This window comes from Eptesicus fuscus, chromosome 6 (assembly GCF_027574615.1).
Source record: "Eptesicus fuscus isolate TK198812 chromosome 6, DD_ASM_mEF_20220401, whole genome shotgun sequence".
NCBI classification, from domain to species: Eukaryota; Metazoa; Chordata; class Mammalia; order Chiroptera; family Vespertilionidae; genus Eptesicus; species Eptesicus fuscus.
Window position 1 is genome coordinate 84,397,720 of NC_072478.1, and position 22,496 is coordinate 84,420,215.

Here is a 22,496-nt window from a genome sequence, read left to right on the forward strand (position 1 = left end):
GGCATTTAATAAATGGCAGACCCTAATGGCATTTTGTAGGTCATTTGGAAGGGAATTTGAGTTACTCTGTAAAATTTTGCGCAAGATAACACGATTTTTTGGAGAGGGAGCTAGTGTTCTATAGAAACGATTATTCATATTTATTTATATAACAAGGCATCTTTTATATTAATGTTCATTCATTTTCTCATTTTTCTTTTAATTTGGTCCTCTAAGGTACTTTAGTGAAAAAGAAAAAGACTTAACCTGGCCGGTGTGGCTCAGTGGTTGAGCGTCAATCTATGAATCGGGTCACAATTCGATTTCTAGTCAGGGCACATGCCTGGAGAGCAGGCTCAATCCCCAGTAGGCGGTGTGCAGGAGGCTGCCACATTTCTGTCTCTCTCCCTCTCCTTTCCTCTCTGAAATCAATAAAAATATATTTAAAAGAAAAGACTTGCTTTTTCTCTTTTCCAAATCTTTGGTTTTATGTACAGTGACATCTATCTCATTGTATATTATAGGGATTATATTAATTTGGCATTAAGGTGAAAAGGAGGGATTTGGATGTAATTTATCTTGGAACTTTAAATGCTGCTGAAATAGCAATGTAGTTCTAATGGGGATGGTTAAGGAAGGGATAGTCAAGCAAGATGAAGAAGCGGGGAAGATTTAGGTAAAACATTGGCATAAGAGGAGGAAACGGGCACAGTAAATTGGATTAGGATTTTTAATCTCTAAAACTAAAAACTTCGTGTCAGTGACATGAGAATTATCCAAAATGCTAAATGGAATTTTTAAATTTCCTAATACAACATAATTTGAGGATAGAGTTGTATCTAAGTTGAACAGATGCTCCCTTTATTTTGTTTTACTTGATTTTTTATGGACTAAAAATGATTGATTTTCTTTTTTTTTTTTTGTAGAGAGAGAGAGGGAAGGGAAAGAGAAACAGTGATAGAGAGAGGGAAACATCAATTTGTTGTTTCACCCATCCATATATGTGTTCATTGGTTGGTTCTTGTATGTATCCTGACTGGGGATTGAACCCACAACATTGGTGTATTGGGACGATGCTCTAACTGAGCTACCCAGCCAATGCTTTCTTTTAAAAGAAGGTTAAATATTTAGATGTGGGGTTATTTTTTGTCTTCTTGATATACATGTAATAATCACCCAAAGAGAAAACCTTTTAGCATGAGAAGAAACACGTGACCTTTCAGTGTAGTTTATATGTTGATAGTCAAATACAAGAGTGTTATATTGCCTTAATTGATATTTAACAATGACAGTTATGCCTAAATACAAATACAAAGAGATTTTATTTTCTTCTGGTTAAGTCATATAGTTAACACTACTTTGGGGGGGTTGGTTTTGGAGAACAGTTTTTGAGAATAAGTTTATGTACACAGTAGGGCAAAAGTAGTTTTACAGTTGTGAGAATGTGAAAGTTTATTCTTGTATTATTATTTATTTGTATTACAACTATAAATCTGCATTTGCCCCCCACCCTGTATTTTGGGATTTGAATTTCTAGTGCTGACTTAATAGGTTCAGTGGTCCTGCAGATGGCAGCATTTATACTAATTTAAACTTAATACATGTAACTTTTTTACCAAATGAATTTTTCCATTGCTTTCTTTAAGCAGAAAATAAAACTGTACATATAACTTTACTCAGCATGCTTTTATGATCAGTGCTTTTGTTGTAGTCTCAGAGTTAATAGAAAGTTTAGCTTTAATGTTCTTTACTTAAAATAGTAATAAAGAAAAAAAGGCACTTTTTAAAAAATTGGCAGTATTTTTGTGTGTGTGTGTGTGAACATAGGTACATTATATACAAATCCAAGAGTTTAATTTTTGTCTCTGAATTAGGAGAAATTTCTTTTCCAGTACTTTAGTGGGGAAAGAAAATAGTTCGTTATTTTAAATGTTATTGGTACCAAACTAGGTTTAGTTTTTTTCCAGCAAAAACAAATAGAAAATAAAATTAAATTCCCTATCCTTTTACTTTATCCTTTAGCTTTTTCCTTTTAAAATATTTTTAATTCACTCTTAATTTTGAATATCCTCAATTAGCCTTAGTTTTTCAGCTTTTCTTTTCATTCCCTTTTTATATCACCATTGTAATGATTCATGAGTCTTCATTCTTCTAAGAACTGTACATAATTTCCATTCTTTAATACAAGTGCTACATCTTTAGCTGGCTTAAATGATAGAGGTTTCTGAAGCAAAATAGCCATGTTAGTCCTTAATGAGATGAAAGGGCTGTGTTTTCCTTAACGTGTTAGCCTGCCTTCACAGTGTTTCAAGCCCATGGCATTGAATAGGGCAGGCACTGAACATGGATATTTTGTCATTAGTTGAACGCTACCCTACTCTTCATCTTGGCCCTTTTATTTACAGTGGAATATTTTAATTCATCTCATATCCTTTTTTCTTCCTTTCCCTCCCACCCTTTTTGTCCTATCTTATCTTTTTCTATTCCTGCATGGTTATGCTCCAGGCCTCAGCTTCTGCATGTAGTTCCCACATAGAAGCAGCAGAGAAAGTGTCTTGTCAGTGTCATGCTGCATCTGCCTGTCACTGGTATCTAAGCAACAGCAGCATGGGTTTGATGTCCTGTGAGAAAAGGTCCCAGTGAGAACCTGTTATGTATATGTAATGAAGGGGCTTTCCTTTGTTGAATTTAAACTCTCTAGACTCCTTCAAATATTATCACAGCTGGTTGATAAAAAGGTAATTGATGCTATAATTTAGAATTATCATTGGATTTGGCGCCACTTCCCACAAAATGTCAAACAAAAAGAAATTTTATTCCATTCTTGGAAATAGCATTCTAAATTGTAGTGGTAAATTATTTTCCTGAATCCCAGTGGTAGCCGACATACAATGGCAGCTTTCCAACATATGCTTGCTTATCCATTTTACAGGTGTAGCAATGATGCAAATAGTCAGCTGCCCGTATGTAAAGACAGTCGCTACCACCAAGACCGGTAATTTTTAAAACCATCTTAGTTTGTTTTGTCTGTAAGTTGGCATGGTAGTGAATGTTGTTGTTTATCCTTTTATTTATTTATTTTTGCCCAAGTGAGTGGATTTTTTTATATTTTTCTTTTTAATGAGCAGTATAAATGCAGTTGTCATATTTGGCCAACACTTGATTTTCCCAATTGCCTGTAGTATTAGCTTCTTTGGTTCACAAAAGCAAATAAGGTCAGATCACTTAATTTGTATAATAAGTGTAAACAACTTCATTCTCATATTCATAACATTTAATTTTTTGATGTGTGTTTTTAAGTTAAATATAAAAAAATCATTTCCATGTGTAAAGTGATGTGATTATGCTTGCATGCTAGTGAGTATTTCTGTGTGTGTGTGTGTGTGTGTGCGTGTGAATATTTGTGTGTATTGTATAAATTTACATTTTAAAGTTATTGAAGATAACTACCCAAAACCTAAATTCTAGTATAGGACTTGAGGATTTTTCTATTTTAATTCACATATGCTTAATTATATTATTTATGTAATATCAACTTTTTTAGCTATCTTGTAAAAATACAAATTCTGGCTTACCTTTTAAAACTTTTTTTTTTTTTTAAGGAAAAGCCTAAACTGACTGACAGTTTATAGGGATATTTAACTTAACCACTTAATATTTAAAGTAGATTTGATAATAAACTCAGTAATTTACTTTAAGCTGAGAATTTTATTCATACCCTTTTAGATACCTTAGAATTAGAAAATAATTTTGTCTCAGGACATATACTCAGTAAATATGCTCATTGCCTTTATTTTATTACAATTTGAGAAGTCCTTATAAAATATATTTCTGTTAATAAGTAGAGAATGTACCATGATTTTTATATTTTATTATGTTGAGAGTTCATCAGAGGTGTGACTCAAATTTCTGACTGTTCTTGAGGTACTTCTTGGGTTGAATATATGCATCTAATTGAATTTAGCCATTAGAAATGAACCAGGGAAGTAGATTTAAGTAATTAAGTCACATTTTATGTGAATTTTTTTAATTCCAACTGGCTCATTCTTTATTAATATTTAATAGAAAGATTTAGCTCATATTTTAAAGTTTTATTTTGAATTGCAATTTGATACTTGGGTCTAACTTTTTATTGTTCTTCTTTTAGGTGTGTTGCCAGGAATGGCCCCTCCTATTGTACCCATGATACATCCCCAGGTTGCAATTGCAGCTTCACCTGCTACCTTAGCTGGAGCAACAGCTGTTTCTGAGTGGACTGAATATAAAACAGCAGATGGGAAGACATATTATTATAATAATAGAACATTAGAATCAACCTGGGAAAAACCCCAAGAACTGAAAGAAAAAGGTATAGTTTAATGACTTGGTGAGACATAATATAAACTATGATATTATAAATAGAAGGCTATTTGAAATTCTGAGTTAATTCCTTCTAACACATTTGAAGAATTTTCTAGTTGGATTATTTATTCTTACTGAATAAACATCTATTTTACTTAAAAAACCAGTTCATCTACTACATGTTTGTCCCATCATTTTTCCATCTGGAGAAATTAAATTATACCTACATGCAAATACATATTTTTACTATTATCAGGAATTGCATAATTCTGTTGTATAATTATTGATATCCTTATTAAGATTGATAGTACTGATCAGGAAGGAATGTTTGTATTGTATATATTCTGAAATATGGTAAAAAATTTAGGCCCTTGAAGTCTTGGATGAAGAAAACGCATGATTTTCTATACCGCAGGTTTGTTTCTGTTCCTAAGTATCTTAATATTTTGTCCCTTTTAGCAAAATGAATACTACAAATGATATATGAATGAACTGAAAGATTTTATATCTCTCTGAAATCAGTACTTCTTTTTAGTGACAGTTTCCTGATTGGCATAGCAAGGTATTTGAAGTTGAGCATTATAATAGATTCAAATTAATGATATTATAAGGAAGACCATTTTATCTTTATGGTTAGTAACTTCTAGTTATGGAATATCTTAACTGCTTAGTTTCTGAAAGCTTTTGGAAAATTACATCAAAACCATGGCGTGACATTATCTTAACTTTTTAAATAGAAAAGTTAGAAGAGAAGATTAAAGAGCCAATTAAAGAACCTTCTGAAGAACCTTTGCCAATGGAAACGGAGGAGGAGGATCCTAAAGAAGAGCCAATAAAAGAGATAAAGGAGGTAATGGACCGAAACCTGTTAGCATGGCAGCCGACATTGATTGTTGGGTACAAGTTACTTGTAACTGAAAAGTCATTTGAAATAGTTTTAGATAATTGTTATACATTTGATTTAAGAAATTTTACTGTTCCTTGAAGTTTCTAATTCAGTTTTTCCTTTGAAAGTTTCATTAAACTACTTATAGTAAATTAAGGCCTATAGAAAGAAAGGGCCTTAGACCAGAGCTTGGACCTGATATCCAACCTCCTGACTTACAGACTGGTACGTGTTAAAGTTATGAGTACAAATTCATATTTGAGGAATGTTCATTATATTTCATCTGTCCTGGCATGGAATCATCTCCATAGAGCATTAAAAGAGCTCTGGTTTTTGGAAACTTCCTTTATTTGGTGAGGGAACAATGGTAGTCATGCTTTATTAGTAAAGAAGTTAGCAAAAAAAGGAAATGACCTTAAATGAAGAGTTCTCTTAATTTTGTATACTGTATTCCCCATTACTGCTTCTAGCAGATGGTTAGTTAATCTGTAAGAAAGGACCATCTGCTATTGCTAGGATCTGCTCTACTGGAATTTGCCTGTGTCTAGAGGGCCAGGATTTAGAACATTACTAAACACTAGTGGCCTGGTGCATGAATTCGTGCACGGGTGGGGTCCCTCAGAGTGGCCTGCAGGGATCTGGCCAAAACCCACAGTCCAATGCCGCCTGCAGCTCCTACCTGCTGCTCCCGCTCATCCCAGCCCCACTGTGCCTGCCGTGATTGATCGGGAGAGGCTCACGCTGCCGCAGCAGCACTCACCAACCATGAGCCCTATGTCTGGCACCCTCTCAAGGGGAGTGGCCTGCGGGATCAGGCTGAAACCAGCTCTCTGACATCCCCCAAGGGATCCTGGATTGCGAGGGCGCAGGCCAGGCTGAGGGACCCCACCAATGGGCCAGGGAGGCACTGTGGGAGGGCTCCAGGGCGTGTCTGGCCCATCTTGCTCAGTCCTGATTGGCCAGACCCCAGCAGCAAGCTAACCTACCAGTCAGAGCATCTGCCCCATGGTGGTCAGTGCACGTCATAGCAACTGGTCGACCAGTTGACTGTCTGCCCCCTGGTGGTCAGTGCAGCAAGCAGTTGAGTAGCCTTAGCATAACATTAGCATATTACACTTTGGTTCGGTTGTTCTGCCGTTTGGTCTATTTGCATGTTACCCTTTTATTATATAGGATTTCTACTTAGAGTCTCCCCTTCCTGTGCTAGTAGCAAACCTCCTGTTGTTGCACTTTGAGGTATTTGTAGATACTTGTATTTGTGGAACATTCTAGTAAACTTTTATGATATTAATAAAATGGGAGTAATATCATTTCCCATAGGAACCCAAAGAAGAAGAGATGACCGAAGAAGAAAAGGCTGCCCAGAAGGCAAAGCCAGTAGCTACTACCCCTATTCCTGGTACTCCATGGTATGTACTTGGTTTAATTAGAAAGTATTTATTTATTTATTAAAATAGATTTTTATTGATTTCAGAGAGGAAGGAAGAGGGAGGAGAGAGAGAGATAGAAACATCAATGATGAGAGAGAATCATTGATCAGCTGCCTCCTGCACACCCCACACTGGGAATCGAGCCTGCAACCTGGGCTTTTGCCTTGACCAGGAATCAAACCATGACTTCCTGGTTCATAGGTTGGCATTCAACCACTGAGCCACGCCAGCCGGGCTATTTATTTATTTGCCATACTTTTTTGTTACATGGTTTATCCTATAGAAAGAAAAAGTATATGTCAAATATATTTTTATCTGCTGAATATTTTGGTTTTTGTTTGTTGTAAAACTCAGTTGCTGTGGTGTCTTCCTTCATGGTGCTTTCTGTTAATGTTTGTTGTTCTTAATTATATACTTGAACCACACTGAGATTCTGTATCTACTGTGTAGTGTTTAAAATTTTTTAAATTTGCTTTTGTATATATACCTACATTTGATTATGTTTCTAAAACTATGCGAAATTGTGTCTTTTTATTTCATTGTTGAATAGTCTACTTTTTCTTTTGTTTTGTTTGGTTTTCCCTTTATCATTTTTTAATCCTCACCCGAGGATATTTTTTCCATTGATTTTTTTTTTTTTTTTTTTTTTAAGAGAGAGTGGAATGGAGAGGGAGAGACAGAGAAACACCCAATATAAGAGAGACACATTGATTGATTGCCTCCTGCATGCCCCGACCGGGGCTGAGAGCCTGCAACTGAGGTACATGCCCTTGACCGGAATCGAACCCGGGACCCTTCAGTCCGAAGGCTGATGCTCTATCCACTGAGCAAAACCAGCTAGAGCTGTTCTTCCTTTTCTTTATCTCTCCACATCAGTGCTTTCTCTCCTGTTCTTGCTGCAACTTAATCCATATATAGTCCTACATTGCAGTAAGCTGGCTTATAATCTGTAGCTTCCCCTCCAGCTTGTTTATTTTGCTTTTTCCTCCTTGTTTTTGTTGTAGAGAAAATAAACATGTTTGTTCTATAGAGTCCTACAGTTTGGATTTTGTATTTGCATCTATATGCTATTAGAGTTCTCCATTTCTGAATTTTCTACAAACTAGCAAGCAGATACAGAGATGTGATCAGATTCAGGTTTGATCCTTTTGGCAAGATAGTTCATAAGTGATGATGTGCCTTTCCCTCAGGGTGCATCTCGGTGTTTCTTTGTGTGATGTTACCAGTCATTGCTGATTTTTTGTTGCCTAGATCAGTGGTTTTCAATGAGGAGTAGCTTTGCCACTCCCTTCTCCCCATCCCCCCATCAGTGGATATTTGGTAATGTCTAGAGCAGTGATGGGCAACCTTTTGAGCTCGGTGTGTCAAACTTCGCCAAAAAACTGAGCATAACTCGGGCAGTGTGTCACTTTGAGGAAAAAACATTATTTCGCAAATGTTTCATCCTCAGGAGCAGCAAATGTTTCATCCTCGGCATGCGGCTGCCTCAGCGGCCGCGTGTCATCAGAAATGGCTACGTGTGTCAGTGCTGACACGCGTGTCATAGGTTCGCCATCACTGGTCTAGAGTCACATTTGCTTGTCATAACTTGGAAGGCATTAATAGCATCTACTAGTAACATCTAGTGGGTAGAGGCCAGGGATACTTCTTAAAGATCCTGCCATGTACAGGACAGCTCCCTACAAGAAGGAATTATTTGGCCCAAAATGAATTGCAAAACCTGGCCTAAATCCCATTAAATCAATAAGTGGTGGTAATGTGTTTCTATTATTCTTTTTCCAGGCATTAACTGGAATACTTAAGAGATGCTTCCCCTTAACAAATTGCATAGGAAAGAAAGGATATACCAGTTTTCAGAATAATGAGTTGGTTTGAGTATTACAAATTCATAGATTTAAATATATTTTATGTTTCTATTTATTGCAGTTATTATCCTTGTTGATGTACAGTTTCATCTTTGGTTAGGACTCAGTGGTTGGCAAACTCATTAGTCAACAGAGCCAAATATCAACAGTACAATGATTGAAATTTCTTTTGAGAGCCAAATTTTTTAAACTTAAACTTCTTCTAATGCCACTTCTTCAAAATAGACTCGCCCAGGCCATGGTATTTTGTGGAAGAGCCACACTCAAGGGGCCAAAGAGCCGCATGTGGCTCGTGAGCCGCAGTTTGCCGACCATGGGGTTAGGTGAAGCCTCTTAAGATTGACTCTTGAGGTTTTTTTGTTTAGTTTTGTTACAACCCTGTCTTTGATACCTTCCTTGCTTCCTTACAAGATGTTCCTGGCTTATCTCATATATTTCCTGTCTCATCTAGATTTAGCTATTTCTCCAAGGAGCACTGGTTCCTTTTTGTGGGAAGTGGCATATATAGGCCTCAGTGTGGGATTTAAAGATGTTACTTTACTGAACTAGTCATTATTTTGTGACCTCTTTGGTAGACACAGATAGAAGATGCATATATTTATTTATATATTTAGTTATATGTTTTTTTATTGATTTCTTGGAGAGGGAAGAAGGGAGGAAGGGAGGGAGGGAGAGAAACATTGATGTGAGAGGGAAACATTGACTGTTGCCTCTTGTACGTGCCCTGACCCAGGATTGAATCTGCTCCCTGGTTTGAACCCATATCCTGGTTTATATGCCTTGACTGGGAATCGAACCTGTGACCCTTTGAAGCATTCCATTCCCTTTCCCACCCACCAAAAAGCCAACTATATGTTTTTCGTGCTTTTACAACCCATCTGAATATAGGTATTCTCTACTTTTTAAAAGTTCATCTTATACATTTCGCTTTTAGAAAAGACCTACATTAGTACCTGTTTTCACTAACTAAAAGAAATCCAAAGAGGATTTTCGTTTTTTAAGAAAAAAGGCGAAAAGCAAAAATAGTGTTCAGTGTTTGTTTTCCAGCAGCTAGAATGGCCTCGCCAAGTTCTTTCCCTGGAAAATACAGTCAGCATCTCAGCGTCAAGCTGCCGTAGCTTTCAACTGTGTGTCTGTGAGCATCTGTAGGATTTGTTTTATGCATCTGTTAGCAAGATGTGTCCTAAGGTGTCAGAAAAGACACCCAAGAGAGCTCATAAGGGTGTGCCACAGCATAAAACTGGATGTAATTAAGGGTTTTGCTCCTGGCAAACAAAATAAAGACATTGTGCGTATCTTGAATTTTGGGTCTGGGAATGCTCAAAATTTTTCCATAAATTCACTGAACTTTAATATTAATGTCTTTTGCCGCATTTGGAGAGTTGTGGTTTTTTTTGGCCATTGTGCCTTCAAATTTTTTCTGCCCAGTATCCTTCTCTCCATTTGGGATCCCAGTGCACTGTATATTAGGCATTTTGACATAATCACCCCAGTCTTCAGATGGGATAGTTATTTGTCTGTCTTGGTTGACCGAGCATTTCCTCTATTACCACCATCCAGAGAAATTTAATTTCAGTTGTATTTTTCATTTCTTTTTTTTTTTTGTACATTTTCTATTTCTGTGCTGAGAACGCCTATCTTTTTATTCAAGTTTGTCATAAAACCTAATTATTTTAATTGCTGCTTTAAAGCCTTTGATTATTTCAACAATAGAGACTTTGTCTGATAATTTCAACATCTAGGTCACCTTGGGTTTGGCAGCTGTTGATTAACTTGATTGTCTGGCCAAAAAGACCTGGTTTCTATTGGAGTTTCAGCTGCCTGTGCTACTGTCATCATGTACACTGTGTGACTAGGAGCCACCTGCAGGGCAGAGGTTTGATGGAGGAGAAATGGGAGGTGTATATCCTTGCAGTTGTTTATCTAAATTTTGACTCCTCTATACTTTTTTTTTAACTTTACAGGGTCCTCATGTAATTAATGTTTTTTTTCCTATTTTGTCTGAGTTTCTGGTTGTAATTAACAGGAACAGTGAGCTGCAGTGGGCTACAGTGCCATAGCTCAGCCAGTACTTCCCTTTATTTTTTATGCTGGATGTAATCAGATATAAAGGCTTCATAGTAGGTTACATTTGAGTAATTCTGGTTTGGTAAGAAATATTAACAAGTATTATGTAAAGCTATGGTCCTATGGTATGTTGGTTAGCTTTAGAATGCTTAATTGCATTATTGTTGCCATGAAACACATCCTTTGTGATAGTTTAAAATGTAGCATTCTCAATTTGAGTGTGCCAGACCAAGTGTCTGAGCATTTTAAACTGATCACAAATTGCTTTGCTTTTCCTGGTTTTCTCAGTATATGAAACTGCTGTTTTAACCTTAGTCAACTCTCTTCTAAAAGCCATATTTGGTTCCCTATAAATAACTATCAGTAATATAAACATGTCCTTCCCCTCCACCACCACCATCCATTTTGCCAGGATGACAGTGAAAGACCTACCTATAATATGTGTTCCATAACCCAAGGTAATTATGTTTGAATCACTTCTTAGGTGTGTTGTTTGGACTGGCGACGAGCGGGTCTTCTTTTATAATCCTACCACCCGTCTTTCTATGTGGGACCGACCTGATGATCTCATTGGAAGAGCGGATGTTGACAAAATTATTCAGGAGCCCCCTCATAAAAGAGGAATGGAAGAGTTGAGGAAGCTAAGTAAGTTTTAATTTAGGAATTTATCCCAGAATATTAACATTGTTTTAATATTTCAACAGAAAATGTTGAGGATGTTTAGAAAATCTGTTTTCAAGGAACATAAGAAACTTAAGAAATGGAAATTTAGATTGCTATGCTAGTTTGAGTTCAGTGATAGAGATATTAAGAAATAGAGAATTTGGGTTAAATTATTTTTTTGTAAAATATTTATATGTAGTTTTTTCCTTCTTGTCCTTGTCAAGATTTCATTTAGTACAGGATGTGTTGGTACCACTGATGTTGTTCCATATTTGCTAGTAATACTAAAACGATTTTCAGTGAGCCTTTTAAAAAGCACCTTTTGTGACTAGTAATATATTTTCTGAAATAATCAAAACTATTTTTAAAATATGTTTACTAAATTTTTGTAGAATACAAAAACACAAGATTTTATGAACATACAAGAGGTTATTACTAGTCTTTTTAAGTAGGTGAAATTTAGGGAAGGGTAAGCCTTATGCCTGAGAATATAGAGACACATAAACCTTATTAAGAGATTATCTTTAATCTACCTCATATTTAGGTAGCATTTTAGTATATATAACGAAGACAAATATTTGTAGATAATTTTTGTTGCATATTTTTTATCAGTAGTTTGCTCTTGTATTGATGTAATTGTGTTTGTATAGAATCCTCCCATGTCGTGTAGAAGCATGATAAATGAATCATTTAATACATACTTCAGATGAAGCAAACCCTAATATGTGTCATTTATGATGATGGAGAAATCTTCATAGATTGTGTATGTGTGGTACTAACATTTTCTGCTTATAAGTGATTTCTAAATCAGTCAAACTCAGCCTACCTGGTGCTAAAAATACTAGACACCAGTTTTTCTCCTTCAGCAATATCTGTTGCATAGCTATGATATTGATAATACTTTATCACCATAGTATTGAATCATGCCAAGACAGTTTTTGAATCTGTTTTCAAACATTCAATCCATTTATTTAATAAACTAGAGGCCCGATGCATGAAATTTGTGCAGGGGCCTTGGCCCTGGTCCCCGCCTGCCACAGCCAGGGGCCTCTGCCACCTCTGCCTCAGTCCCCGCCCCCTTCGGCTTTGTCCGGAAGGAAGGACATCCAGAAGGACATCCAGTCTAAGTAGCATATTATGCTTTTCTTATCATAGATATGTGCATCAAAGAATCATTTCAAAATGAAGTGAATATTTAATGTAAAAGGGGGCATTAATAGAGGAGGTATAGAATTACCATGCTTTGTTTAGTGTTTTACAAAGGAGTGCATGTCGTGGGATGGATATTTTATATAAACAGTAATTTTATAAAAGTAGGTTGTGTAATATATGCATATAACTATTTTTCTTAATATTTGAAATACTTTTGCCAGGGCACCCAACCCCGACTATGCTGTCCATCCAAAAGTGGCAGTTCTCTATGAGTGCAAGTAAGTGAACTTTCAATTGCAGCTTCTTTGTAATAACTGTTAGAGCAAGTATTGTGGTAGTGGTTAGCAGAAATCACACTTAAATATTTCAGTTGTTGCTTGCTTATTTGTATTCTGACAGAGGTTAATTAAATTTTACTCTACAGTTAAGGAAGAACAAGAATTAATGGAAGAACTTAATGAAGATGAACCAGTTAAAGCCAAAAAACGGAAGTAAGTAATACATTTTATGTAAATCAGGTAGATTGTAGCTTTTAAAAGTTGATTAGGCCACATTGAGTTTGTGATTGGGGACAGGTAATGTGTATGTTGTCAGGATACAGAAGTGATGATTGTGTCTTAAGCCAAAGGTTTTGCTGTAGAATGTAGAAATGGTGTGTGTCCCTTCCATTATTAGATTTGCAAAAGATTTGGTTATTTAAATACACATTATGAAGCCAAATGACATTTAAGGAATTAGTTGATAAGTTATTTTCAGATATTCATTAGGCCTGTGTTTTATAAAAAATAAACTTCCTTCCTAAAATAGACCCCAACAGATACCATTCCAGGAATCTCATAAATGCAGACACAGACTTCTCTCTCTTTTTACATGCTTGTCACTTCCCTAGTCCTGGAGTCTGTAGTCCTTTTACCTGGTAAAGAGGGAACCATGAGCTTAGAAAGTGTTCTGAGAAGAAGAGAGTGCTATTAAGTAGAAATATTAGCTTGGACAATGCTCTGGAGTTAGATAAAATATTAATGTTACTAATTATAAGGAGTAGAAGGGTGGGGTAGAGGGTGTTTGTGGGTGGGTGGGGTGGGGGGGTTGGGACTATTACCAGCAAAAAGGAAAATTTGAGGGCATTAGGGACTAATTTATCGTAGTCCTTATCTGAAAAGGACAGATTGAATGCAGCCAAATTATGGCAAAAAACAAAACATTAAGACAACCCCTATCAAGGGCATGTGTGTGTTGCTGTTTTTTTGTTTTTTTTAAATGTCTTTATTGGCAACAACATTAAAGAAATTAAAATATTAAAGAGAGTCACTCATAATCAACCATACATTTTTCAGTTGACTTTTTAGTTCTTAACCAAATGTATAAGTATTTTTATTAGTTGTAATTAACTAATTTTGTATTTTTTTTAAATCTAGAGTAAGACATTTGTTTTCTTAGTTAATATAAATGATTGTATTCATTCTGTTTATGTACCATAATTTCAGATATTCCTGCAATGTTAAACTTTTAGGTTGTTTTTAATTGTTTGTTCTTATAGACAACTCTGTAAGGTTTTTAACTGCTTTTATCAGGAGAATGTCAAAGAAGTCCTTTATGTGGATTGCCCGAGCTTCTCTATTTAGGTACAAAGCTAAAAGCCTCTTTTTCCTGGCTTAGTTTCTCTTTATTTCTTTTATTGAGATAGATAGTGATAGTTTGTATTGTGACATTTTCATTTAGTAATTCTGTAAAGGTTGTTTTCGTTAGTTATATTTCTTGGATTTCCTTTAACTCTATTTAAATAGTTCATAAATAAATTATAAGAGGGTATATTGTTTAGCAAATTGCTTTTACCTGTTTGTTTTGTGCATATCTTATTAGGTCACAGACTATCTCGATAAGTCCTGCAGGTCACGGATTATGTCTTCTATTTCTTTTGATTCATTCCTTAAGTTGTTAATTACCTCTCCCTTACCATATTTGAGGATTAGTCTTAGTTTCATTTAAATTTCCTGGGCTACCTTCACTTTTGAATTTTCTGATGTTCTGTTTTCCTAATTCCCTTAAGTTTCTGTAGGGAATCCGAAACATTTTTATATTTAGCAGATCATATTTAAGAAGGAAGATCTGTTCAAACACACCCAACTACTCTAGAATTACTTAATTTTTTTTTCATTATTCACATGAACCGGCCTTCTTCATAGTGCAGATGTTTTGAGAGGTGACTGGATTTCATGTTCACAATCTCCCTTGAGTACCATACAGCAGCAGGGTTACCCTTAGCCCTGAGGTGCATTTTTGGAGGAAAAAGTAGTTTAGTCATTGATGAACAGTTCTAATTCCACCTAACCACTCCTGGGTCTATGTTGCTCTCTGGGACCTGTTCTTCAACTTAAATCTCAACTTATCACCCAGAAAGTGAGTAAAAAAAATGTCAGGTAGGTAAGGTATACATCTCACATAACCACTTGGCCAAGTTTGCAGATATTTTAATTTTTTTTCAAAATAAATATTCGTGATTACTAAGACGTATACCAACTTTTATTAGATTTAAAAGTATTTTATGCATTTATAATATAAAACATTTTAGAAAATGCTATTTTTCCTATATCATTTCAAGAACTAAAAGTTATATTCTGTGCTGTTTAATTCTACACATAGAGTTTGACTGCAGTGTGAGATAAGTGGTTTTTTGTTTTTTAAGTAAGGTAGTTCATTTTGTATATCAACTAGTGTCAGGGAGAGCAAAAGTATATATATTCTCTTACAATGTAGCCATTGTAACATTAGAAGCTTATTGTAACTTTATTAATAAAATGAAAGTTGCTTGTCCCTTAGAGTTCATTAGATACCCTCAGTATAATTTGTTTTTGCCAAAAATATGCTCCTCAGTAGTGAGTCTTGAACATTCCATTTATTTTAAGATTTTAGTAAGATTTCTTATTAATATTTTGTCAGTTGATGCCTTATCTTTTATTTTTTGTAGGAGAGACGATAATAAAGACATTGATTCAGACAAAGAAGCTGCAATGGAAGCTGAAATTAAAGCTGCCCGAGAAAGGGCCATTGTCCCTCTGGAGGCCCGAATGAAGCAGTTCAAGGACATGCTGCTAGAAAGAGGGGTCAGAAAACAATCTTTGGGGGAGATATTTCTGTTTTGTATAAGTAATATAAATATGTCTTGCTAAAAGGTCAAATCTAAGGTTAGTGCTCATGTTGTGGGGGTGGGGGAAGGGAAGCCTATCAAATTAACTGTATCTTTTCACTCAGCCATTTTCTTGGCTAATTATATAATGTTTAACTTAATGCCACTTACTATCCTTTTAAGTACAATTGATATTTAACATTTATTGGGTCATTAAATTTTGGTGAGTAATTTAAGACGAGTATTAACATTGCAGAATGGCGGACTACTCAGGATAGGTAAGGTATATACGATTCTTCCTTTAATATCTTCATAATGGCTTTTGGTTAAAGGAGAACTGGTACTTTATGATCTTATTATTAATGAACCTTAATTGAGAAGGAATTTCTTTTGGTTATATTCACAGACTCATTTGAATAACTAAAATTGTGCAGTTTTAAATTACAATGTTCACAAGATGGGAGCAAACAAGGGAAATTAAAATACAGATCTTCAAGGCTTTTTCTGATGTACTGATTTTAAAATGTCACACAGTAGTGGCTATGTTAATGAATAATTAGGTGTGTCTTATTTTTATATAATACAGAAATGTTCAGAGCCAATTAGTGTGGAAATTTGCTATTATTCACCTCCCACTGCTTGTCATTTATTAGTGATGGAAAATTCAGGGTGCTTTTTATTATGTCTCCTTTTTAAGCAGATGTCCTGTAGATTTCAAGCAAAATTATATGACCTTTATGTTTTTAGAGCCAACTTACTTATGAAGGGCAATACATTTTTTATGTTAAAGGTGTCTGCTTTTTCAACATGGGAGAAGGAGTTGCACAAGATAGTTTTTGATCCTCGGTACTTACTTCTCAACCCTAAAGAACGAAAACAGGTAAAAGGAAAATAACATTATTTTAAAAATGTATATCACTTATAAGTATAAATTTTAAATTGTAAGGAATAATGTATCATCTTTTTTCTTTCCTTTTCCTAACACAGTGCTTTAAAAAAATAGTCTCATATCTTAGAACACAGTCATCCTTTCTCTGTGTGGACATTTCTGCCTCAGAAGTACTTGGATATTTTTGCCCTAATGGATGTAGCTATTGCCTCATGAACATTTTATCCTTATGCTTCATACAAACTGAGGTTATATCTAAGGAGGTTTCAAAATTCATTTCAAATGCATTTATTAATTTATTAGCTAAATGATGCAAATTTAGAGTAGAAAAATAGCAAACTATAGATGAAGAAAAGGGAAAAAATGACCACTTAAAGTTCTACCTAACAGGCAGGATCAGCATTGAACACTGGTTTATAGCCTTCCTGGCTGATGATAATGCGCGCGCGCGCGCGTGTGTGTGTGTGTGTGTGTGTGTGTGTGTGTGTGTCTTCTGAGCAGAAAATACTTGGAGGCATGTTTATGTCTTACACACACTATACACATCAAGTTCACATCTGAGTGGCATCTCTTAAAATAGACACTTCATTGCCATTTAATCCCGTGATGATTCAGTACACATATCATCTCAGGGTGATTGCTTCTTCCTCTAAAGCAGTGGTTCTCAACCTTTCTAATGCCGTGACCCTTTAATACAGACCCCCCAACCATAAAATTATTTTCGTTGCTACTTCATAACTGTAATTTTGCTACTGTTAATGCATCGTAATGTAAATATCTGTGTTTTCCGATGGTCTTAGGCAACCCTGCTAGCGATTCTCAACCTGTGGGTCTGACCCACAGGTTGAGAACCGCTGCTGTAGAGCCTAAGAGTTAGAGTTATTAAAGGGTTGCGGCATTAGAAAGGTTGAGAACCACTGCTCTTAAGTATTGCATACTTCCAATTTCTATAATTTCTGAATTACCTGGATTACCCCAACACTGATCTCTCTAAAGTGGTAAGTATATTGAACCACTGGCTGTAAGTGCTGTTGAGCTACAAGTTTTCATTTGGTAACAGTAGTGCCATCTTTCATATTTATAACTTAATGGTTGGAATAATTCTATACACATTTTGTATCATTCTGCATGTAGGTCTAGTTGTAGACCTTTTTCTTATGAAAAGAGGAAATTTAGTGTGTGCCAGACATATTTTAGTGATTGTAATAGAAAGACATGGCTCTAAATATATTTGCATCATCTGCATTTCAAGCACAGTAGTCTTTAAAAAAACTAAACAAAACAAAAAACACAATCGATTAGTGTGATGGTCTCATTCCCACCTGAGTTATGGCCCTATCAAAACCTTAATTCTTAAATTTGTAAATCAACCTTAATTCTTTACTTGAGACCCAGTGTACATTTCAAGTCTATCAGCAAATCTACCTCCATAAACTCATCTAACTCCAACTCACTAATACCCTAATCCAAGCCACACCATGCATGGTCAAGTTTCATCATCTGTGTAACCCCTCATTGAGCTCCTTGCTGCCTTCCATTTTTGCTCCCCCAAAGTCAAGTTTTTTTTCTACATAGCAGCCAGGCTACTTTTGAAATTAAGGCAGTATTGTTTTGCTTAAAATCTATTTGTTTAGGATAAAATGAAACTTTATCATGGCCTATAAGCTTCTACATATACTTATGCCTGCACACTTCTTGAAGCTTTTTTTTAAAATTTATTCATTCTAGCCACATTGGCCTTGATATGCCTTGAACAAGCCAGTCAGGTACATTCTGGTACTTTCTATTCCCTCTGCCTGGGAATTTTTTACTCCAGATTTTTCATGCAGGTATTTGTCGAAATGCCTTCTGATCAACCTATCTCCTTGCCTTCTTGACTATCGTCATAGCATTTATAGCTCTTATTGTCTAAAATTATCATCTGTCTCTTGATTCTGCAGAATATAAATTTTGTGAGAGGAGGAATGTGGTCTCGTGCATTGCTCTAAATGTAGTTCCTAGAACAATGCTTAACCCAAGTATCCTTGAAAACTTCAAAAATTTTTGTTTGTTTGTTTGTTTTTTTGCTTTTTAAAACTGCTTTATTAACCACAATATGTAATGAGCATCTTTCCATGCAGTAGATAAAACTCTCCTGCTCACAGAAACTTACAAATTGGGTCAAAACACAACATTCAAGTAGAAGCTGGTATCAGGAGACCCATAGGAAACAAGTAACACTAAAGGTTTACAAGAAGGTACATCACAAACAAGTTTAGGAAGCTGTATCTCCCTATCAACTTCAGGGAAAACATCAAGATTCAAGGCATAAGGCAAAACTCATCGTGATGGTCATGGTGAGGGGGGTCAGTGCTAACTGCCCGCAGACTGTGACTTAACTGCTTTCCCCTCAGCTTTTCCACCAGCTGTCTCATCTCCTCCCCAACTCTTTCCCATTCTCCTGTCTCATCCTTGCCTGTGGCTCTCCAAGCCTCTGACCCCCGTCCCATCTGTACTGCAGGAGGGGCTGCCTAACACGGAACCGTCTACGATTTCCTCTTGGCACACAGTATTCACCAGGCTCTCCTTTATTAGCATCTTCCTCCTTTTCATCTTTTATTTCATTTTCCTGGTTGGCATCTTCCATGTTGAGATTTTTAACCACTTGTTCCTCTTTGGACGCCATTGCCCCTGAGCCTATCCTTGCAGTCGGCTCCTCCTCCCGATTCTCGCCTGGAGTGCGCTGCCGAGACACTTGGACCCGAAGACCTGCTCCGCCTCCGCCTCCGCCTCTGCCTCTTGGGGCTTCCCGGGCCCCCGCGCCCTCAGGGCCACCGGGAGCTGCAACCGAGAAGGGTGCGAGCCTCTGCGGGGTCTCGAAAACTTCCAAATTTTTATGACTGAAGACTTTATAGCACTGAGTGTTACAGTTTCTGAGTGAAATTACAAGTACATATTCTCATGTTTGGAAATATTTTGTAGGTTGATGGTGTTACCTCTTTACTGGAGTTACACTTAAGAAGAGAAAAAGTATTAAGCATTCTTTTTTTTTTCACTCCTCACCCAAGGATATATTCTTATCAATTCTAGAGAGAGGGGAAGAGAGAGAGAAACAGAAACTTCGACATGAGAGAGAAAACACTGATTAGTTGTCTCCTGCATGCGCCCTGGTGGAGGTCGAATCCACAACCCAGGCATGTGCCCTGACTATGAATCAAACCCACAATCTTTCAGTGCACGGAATTGCGCTTCAACCAGCTGAGCCACCTGGCCAGGGCAAGCACTATTCTATTTTAAAAACTCTTTTTAGAATTCTTTTCTTACAACTGGAATGTAAGAAATGAGAGAAAGAAGAACATTTGAATTTAATATATATATTTTTCAGTTCTTTTGTGTGAAATATTCTCTTGGGAGTATAAAATCAAGGAGTAGCCAATTAGGTGCTAGATTACATACTTGCATGTGATAACTTCATATCTCAAATTTGTGCTTTGATTTGAAAAACCTAACAATTTCATTAAAAATGCTTCAGTGTAAAATTATATCTCTCTCAGTTTTATCCTTTTTAGTTATCTGTAGATATATATATAATTGTAAAAGACGTGTTTTATGTAATTAATTACCATAAATTTTAACTTACGATTTTCCTTATTTAATCTTATTTTTTATTGAATTTACTGGGGTGACATTAGTTCAAAAAACCATACAGGTTTCAAGTGTACAACTCAGCAAAACATCATCTGCACACTGCATTGTGCGCGCATCCACCCCAAGCAAAGTGTCTTTGTATCCATTTCCCCCCACCTGATCAGGCACAGTTTTGTTTTGACAGATTAAAATGTGTGACATTTTTAGAAAATAACCAGACCATTTCTGTACAGGATGTTAAGCTCTGGTTTAGGGAGAAGTTATGCTAACATTTCAAAATTTAAAATAAAAGTATTTTCATAAAGTACATATTGTTCGAGTTGTATGAGTGACAGTGTTATAGTATGGTAATACATTACCAGTATAATTACTCATGATTGTCAACTGTCCAGCTAGGCCACTGTTTACTGAATCAGTATCAAATTATAAATTGTATTATATTGATGTAAGAATCAAATAATGGAGACCTATTTAAAAGGAAAAACTATTCCCCTATACACTGAATACTTGGACATCAAATGTGTACATTTTTTCCCTGAACCAACCAGTTCTCCAGCACCAGCGTGGTGTCCTGCAATTAAATTGAATTCTGACACTGTCTACGAGGAGTTAGCATCAGATCTCACAGATTAAGGTCTCAGTCCTACAAGACACCAGTCACAAGTAGTAGGTCTCTTTATCTTGGCTGCATTTCAAGGGTTCCCATGACCCTCTATTCAGGTTTATTAATTTGCCATGACAACTCACAGAGCTCAGGGAAATGCTTCCTTCTTTTGACTGGATTTTTTTTTTAGTTAATCCTCACCCTGAGGATATTTTTCCATTGATTTTAGGTAGAGTGGGAGGGAGGGAGAAGGGCAGGGGGGAGAGAGAGAGAGAGAGAGTGAGATTGATTTCTTTTGATTATATTGCCCTAGGACCGTGGTTGACAAACTGCGGCTTGTGAGCCACATGCGGCTCTTTGGCCCCTTGAGTGTGGCTCTTCTACAAAATACCACGGCCTAGGCGAGTCTATTTTGAAGAAGTGGCGTTAGAAGAAGTTTAAGTTTAAAAAATTTGGCTCTCAAAAGAAATTTCGTCGTCGTACTGTTGATATTTTGCTCTGTTGACTAATGAGTTTGCCGACCACTGCCCTAGGAGTAAGCACTTGCCTTGGGTAATAAGCACTTGCCTTTTACTGAAGTTCAGTAGTGGCAGTGCCCCCAGATAACGTAAACTTGGTGAGGTGGGGGGAACCTAGTGATTGTACCACCTTCTAAATAGCCTTATTGTGGCGGTACCCCCACTCACTTCCATGTGTGTCTGGTACCACTAATTCCTGAGCTGTCGAGGATTCTCTTTAAAAAAAAAAAAAAAAAAAAGTTCCTTTTTCCTCCCTGGCTGCTTGAAGACCGGCCTCATCATGAATGATAGAGTAAGTATCCGAACCAAGAAGTTCATGCATGACAGACTACTTCAGCAGAAACAAATGGCCATTGCCATCCTTCACCTGGGGAAGACAACGGTACCCAAGACAGAAATTCAGGAGAAACTAGCCACAATGTGTAAGACCACACCAGATGTCATCTATGTATATAGATTTAGAACCCATTTTGGTGGTGGCAAGACAACTGGCTTTGTCATCATTTATGATTCTTTGAATTATGCAAAGAAAAATGAACCAAAACATAGACTTGTAAGACATGAACTGTATGAGAAGAAGATCTCAGGAAAACAGAAAGTAATGCAAGAACAGAATGAAGGAAGTCAGCGGGACAGCAAAGGCCAATGTTGGTGCTGCAAAAAGTGAGGTGGAGATGGGACAAGAAGGAGCAAAGATTCTTCAGTGGCTTTATCTGTGGTGATTGTGTACTTTTTTCATAAGAGGATTAATAAACTAAGAACTTAAAAAAATATTTCCTGTTTTTCTTTTGATTAGTGATTTTAATCAAAGTTGGTAAATTCTTGGTCTTTAAGAGATTGTTTTTCATTAATTCCTTTGTTTTCTTGTCTGCTGGTTTAGGGTCCACTTTCTTCTGTCTGCCAAATCCTTTACCACTTGTCCATCTTTTCATCTTCCAGAGTTTTTATCGTTTTCCTGTTCTTGTGATTTTAAAAAAGGAATTCCTCTACTGTCATTAGTATTTGTCAAAGGCAGGAAATAGATGTGTATATTCAGTTTATACTTGACTATACATAATTAAGTGGGGAAAAATATTATACAATAGATGTAAGGCATGGTTATTTTGGTGAAAATTTTAAAGAGAAGCACAGAAATAAAATTAAACTATGGATTCCATACTGTTAATGTTTTACCTAGAAGGGATTTGGGAGGATTGTTATTTCTCTTAAACATTTCTGAATTGCTTGAAATTTTTTAATAAACATGTATTCAATTTGTAATCAGGGAAAATTAAGATTAAAGACGCTTTTAACTTTATTCTGAAAGCCAACGCAGAGGGCTGTATACTTCTGTAATACTGTCATGTCAGCT

The 22,496-nt window shown here is 36.2% G+C and overlaps 2 protein-coding genes and 1 pseudogene across 3 annotated transcripts in view; 2 read left to right on the forward strand and 1 right to left on the reverse strand.

The window, feature by feature from the left end:
- TCERG1 (transcription elongation regulator 1) overlaps positions 1 to 22,496 on the forward strand; it is a 61,012-nt gene that overhangs the window by 18,255 nt on the left and 20,261 nt on the right. Inside the window, exons 7-16 of one of the 2 annotated variants that reach the window (XM_054718015.1) lie at positions 2,912 to 2,974; positions 4,127 to 4,327; positions 5,058 to 5,170; positions 6,527 to 6,615; positions 11,053 to 11,213; positions 12,605 to 12,661; positions 12,808 to 12,874; positions 13,955 to 14,005; positions 15,349 to 15,484; positions 16,298 to 16,387. In XM_054718015.1, coding sequence (XP_054573990.1) covers positions 2,912 to 2,974; positions 4,127 to 4,327; positions 5,058 to 5,170; positions 6,527 to 6,615; positions 11,053 to 11,213; positions 12,605 to 12,661; positions 12,808 to 12,874; positions 13,955 to 14,005; positions 15,349 to 15,484; positions 16,298 to 16,387 — 1,028 coding nt within the window. The remainder of the gene's footprint in view (positions 1 to 2,911; positions 2,975 to 4,126; positions 4,328 to 5,057; positions 5,171 to 6,526; positions 6,616 to 11,052; positions 11,214 to 12,604; positions 12,662 to 12,807; positions 12,875 to 13,954; positions 14,006 to 15,348; positions 15,485 to 16,297; positions 16,388 to 22,496) is intronic. The other variant, XM_054718016.1, reaches the window with a different exon arrangement.
- LOC103285373 (protein BEX2-like) lies at positions 18,454 to 19,093 on the reverse strand. The gene is given in 2 exon segments (XM_008140808.3): positions 18,454 to 18,830; positions 18,833 to 19,093. Coding segments are annotated over 2 exon segments (363 nt in total). The 5' UTR covers positions 19,062 to 19,093; the 3' UTR covers positions 18,454 to 18,696.
- On the forward strand, positions 20,961 to 21,909 carry LOC129149502 (40S ribosomal protein S24-like; annotated as a pseudogene).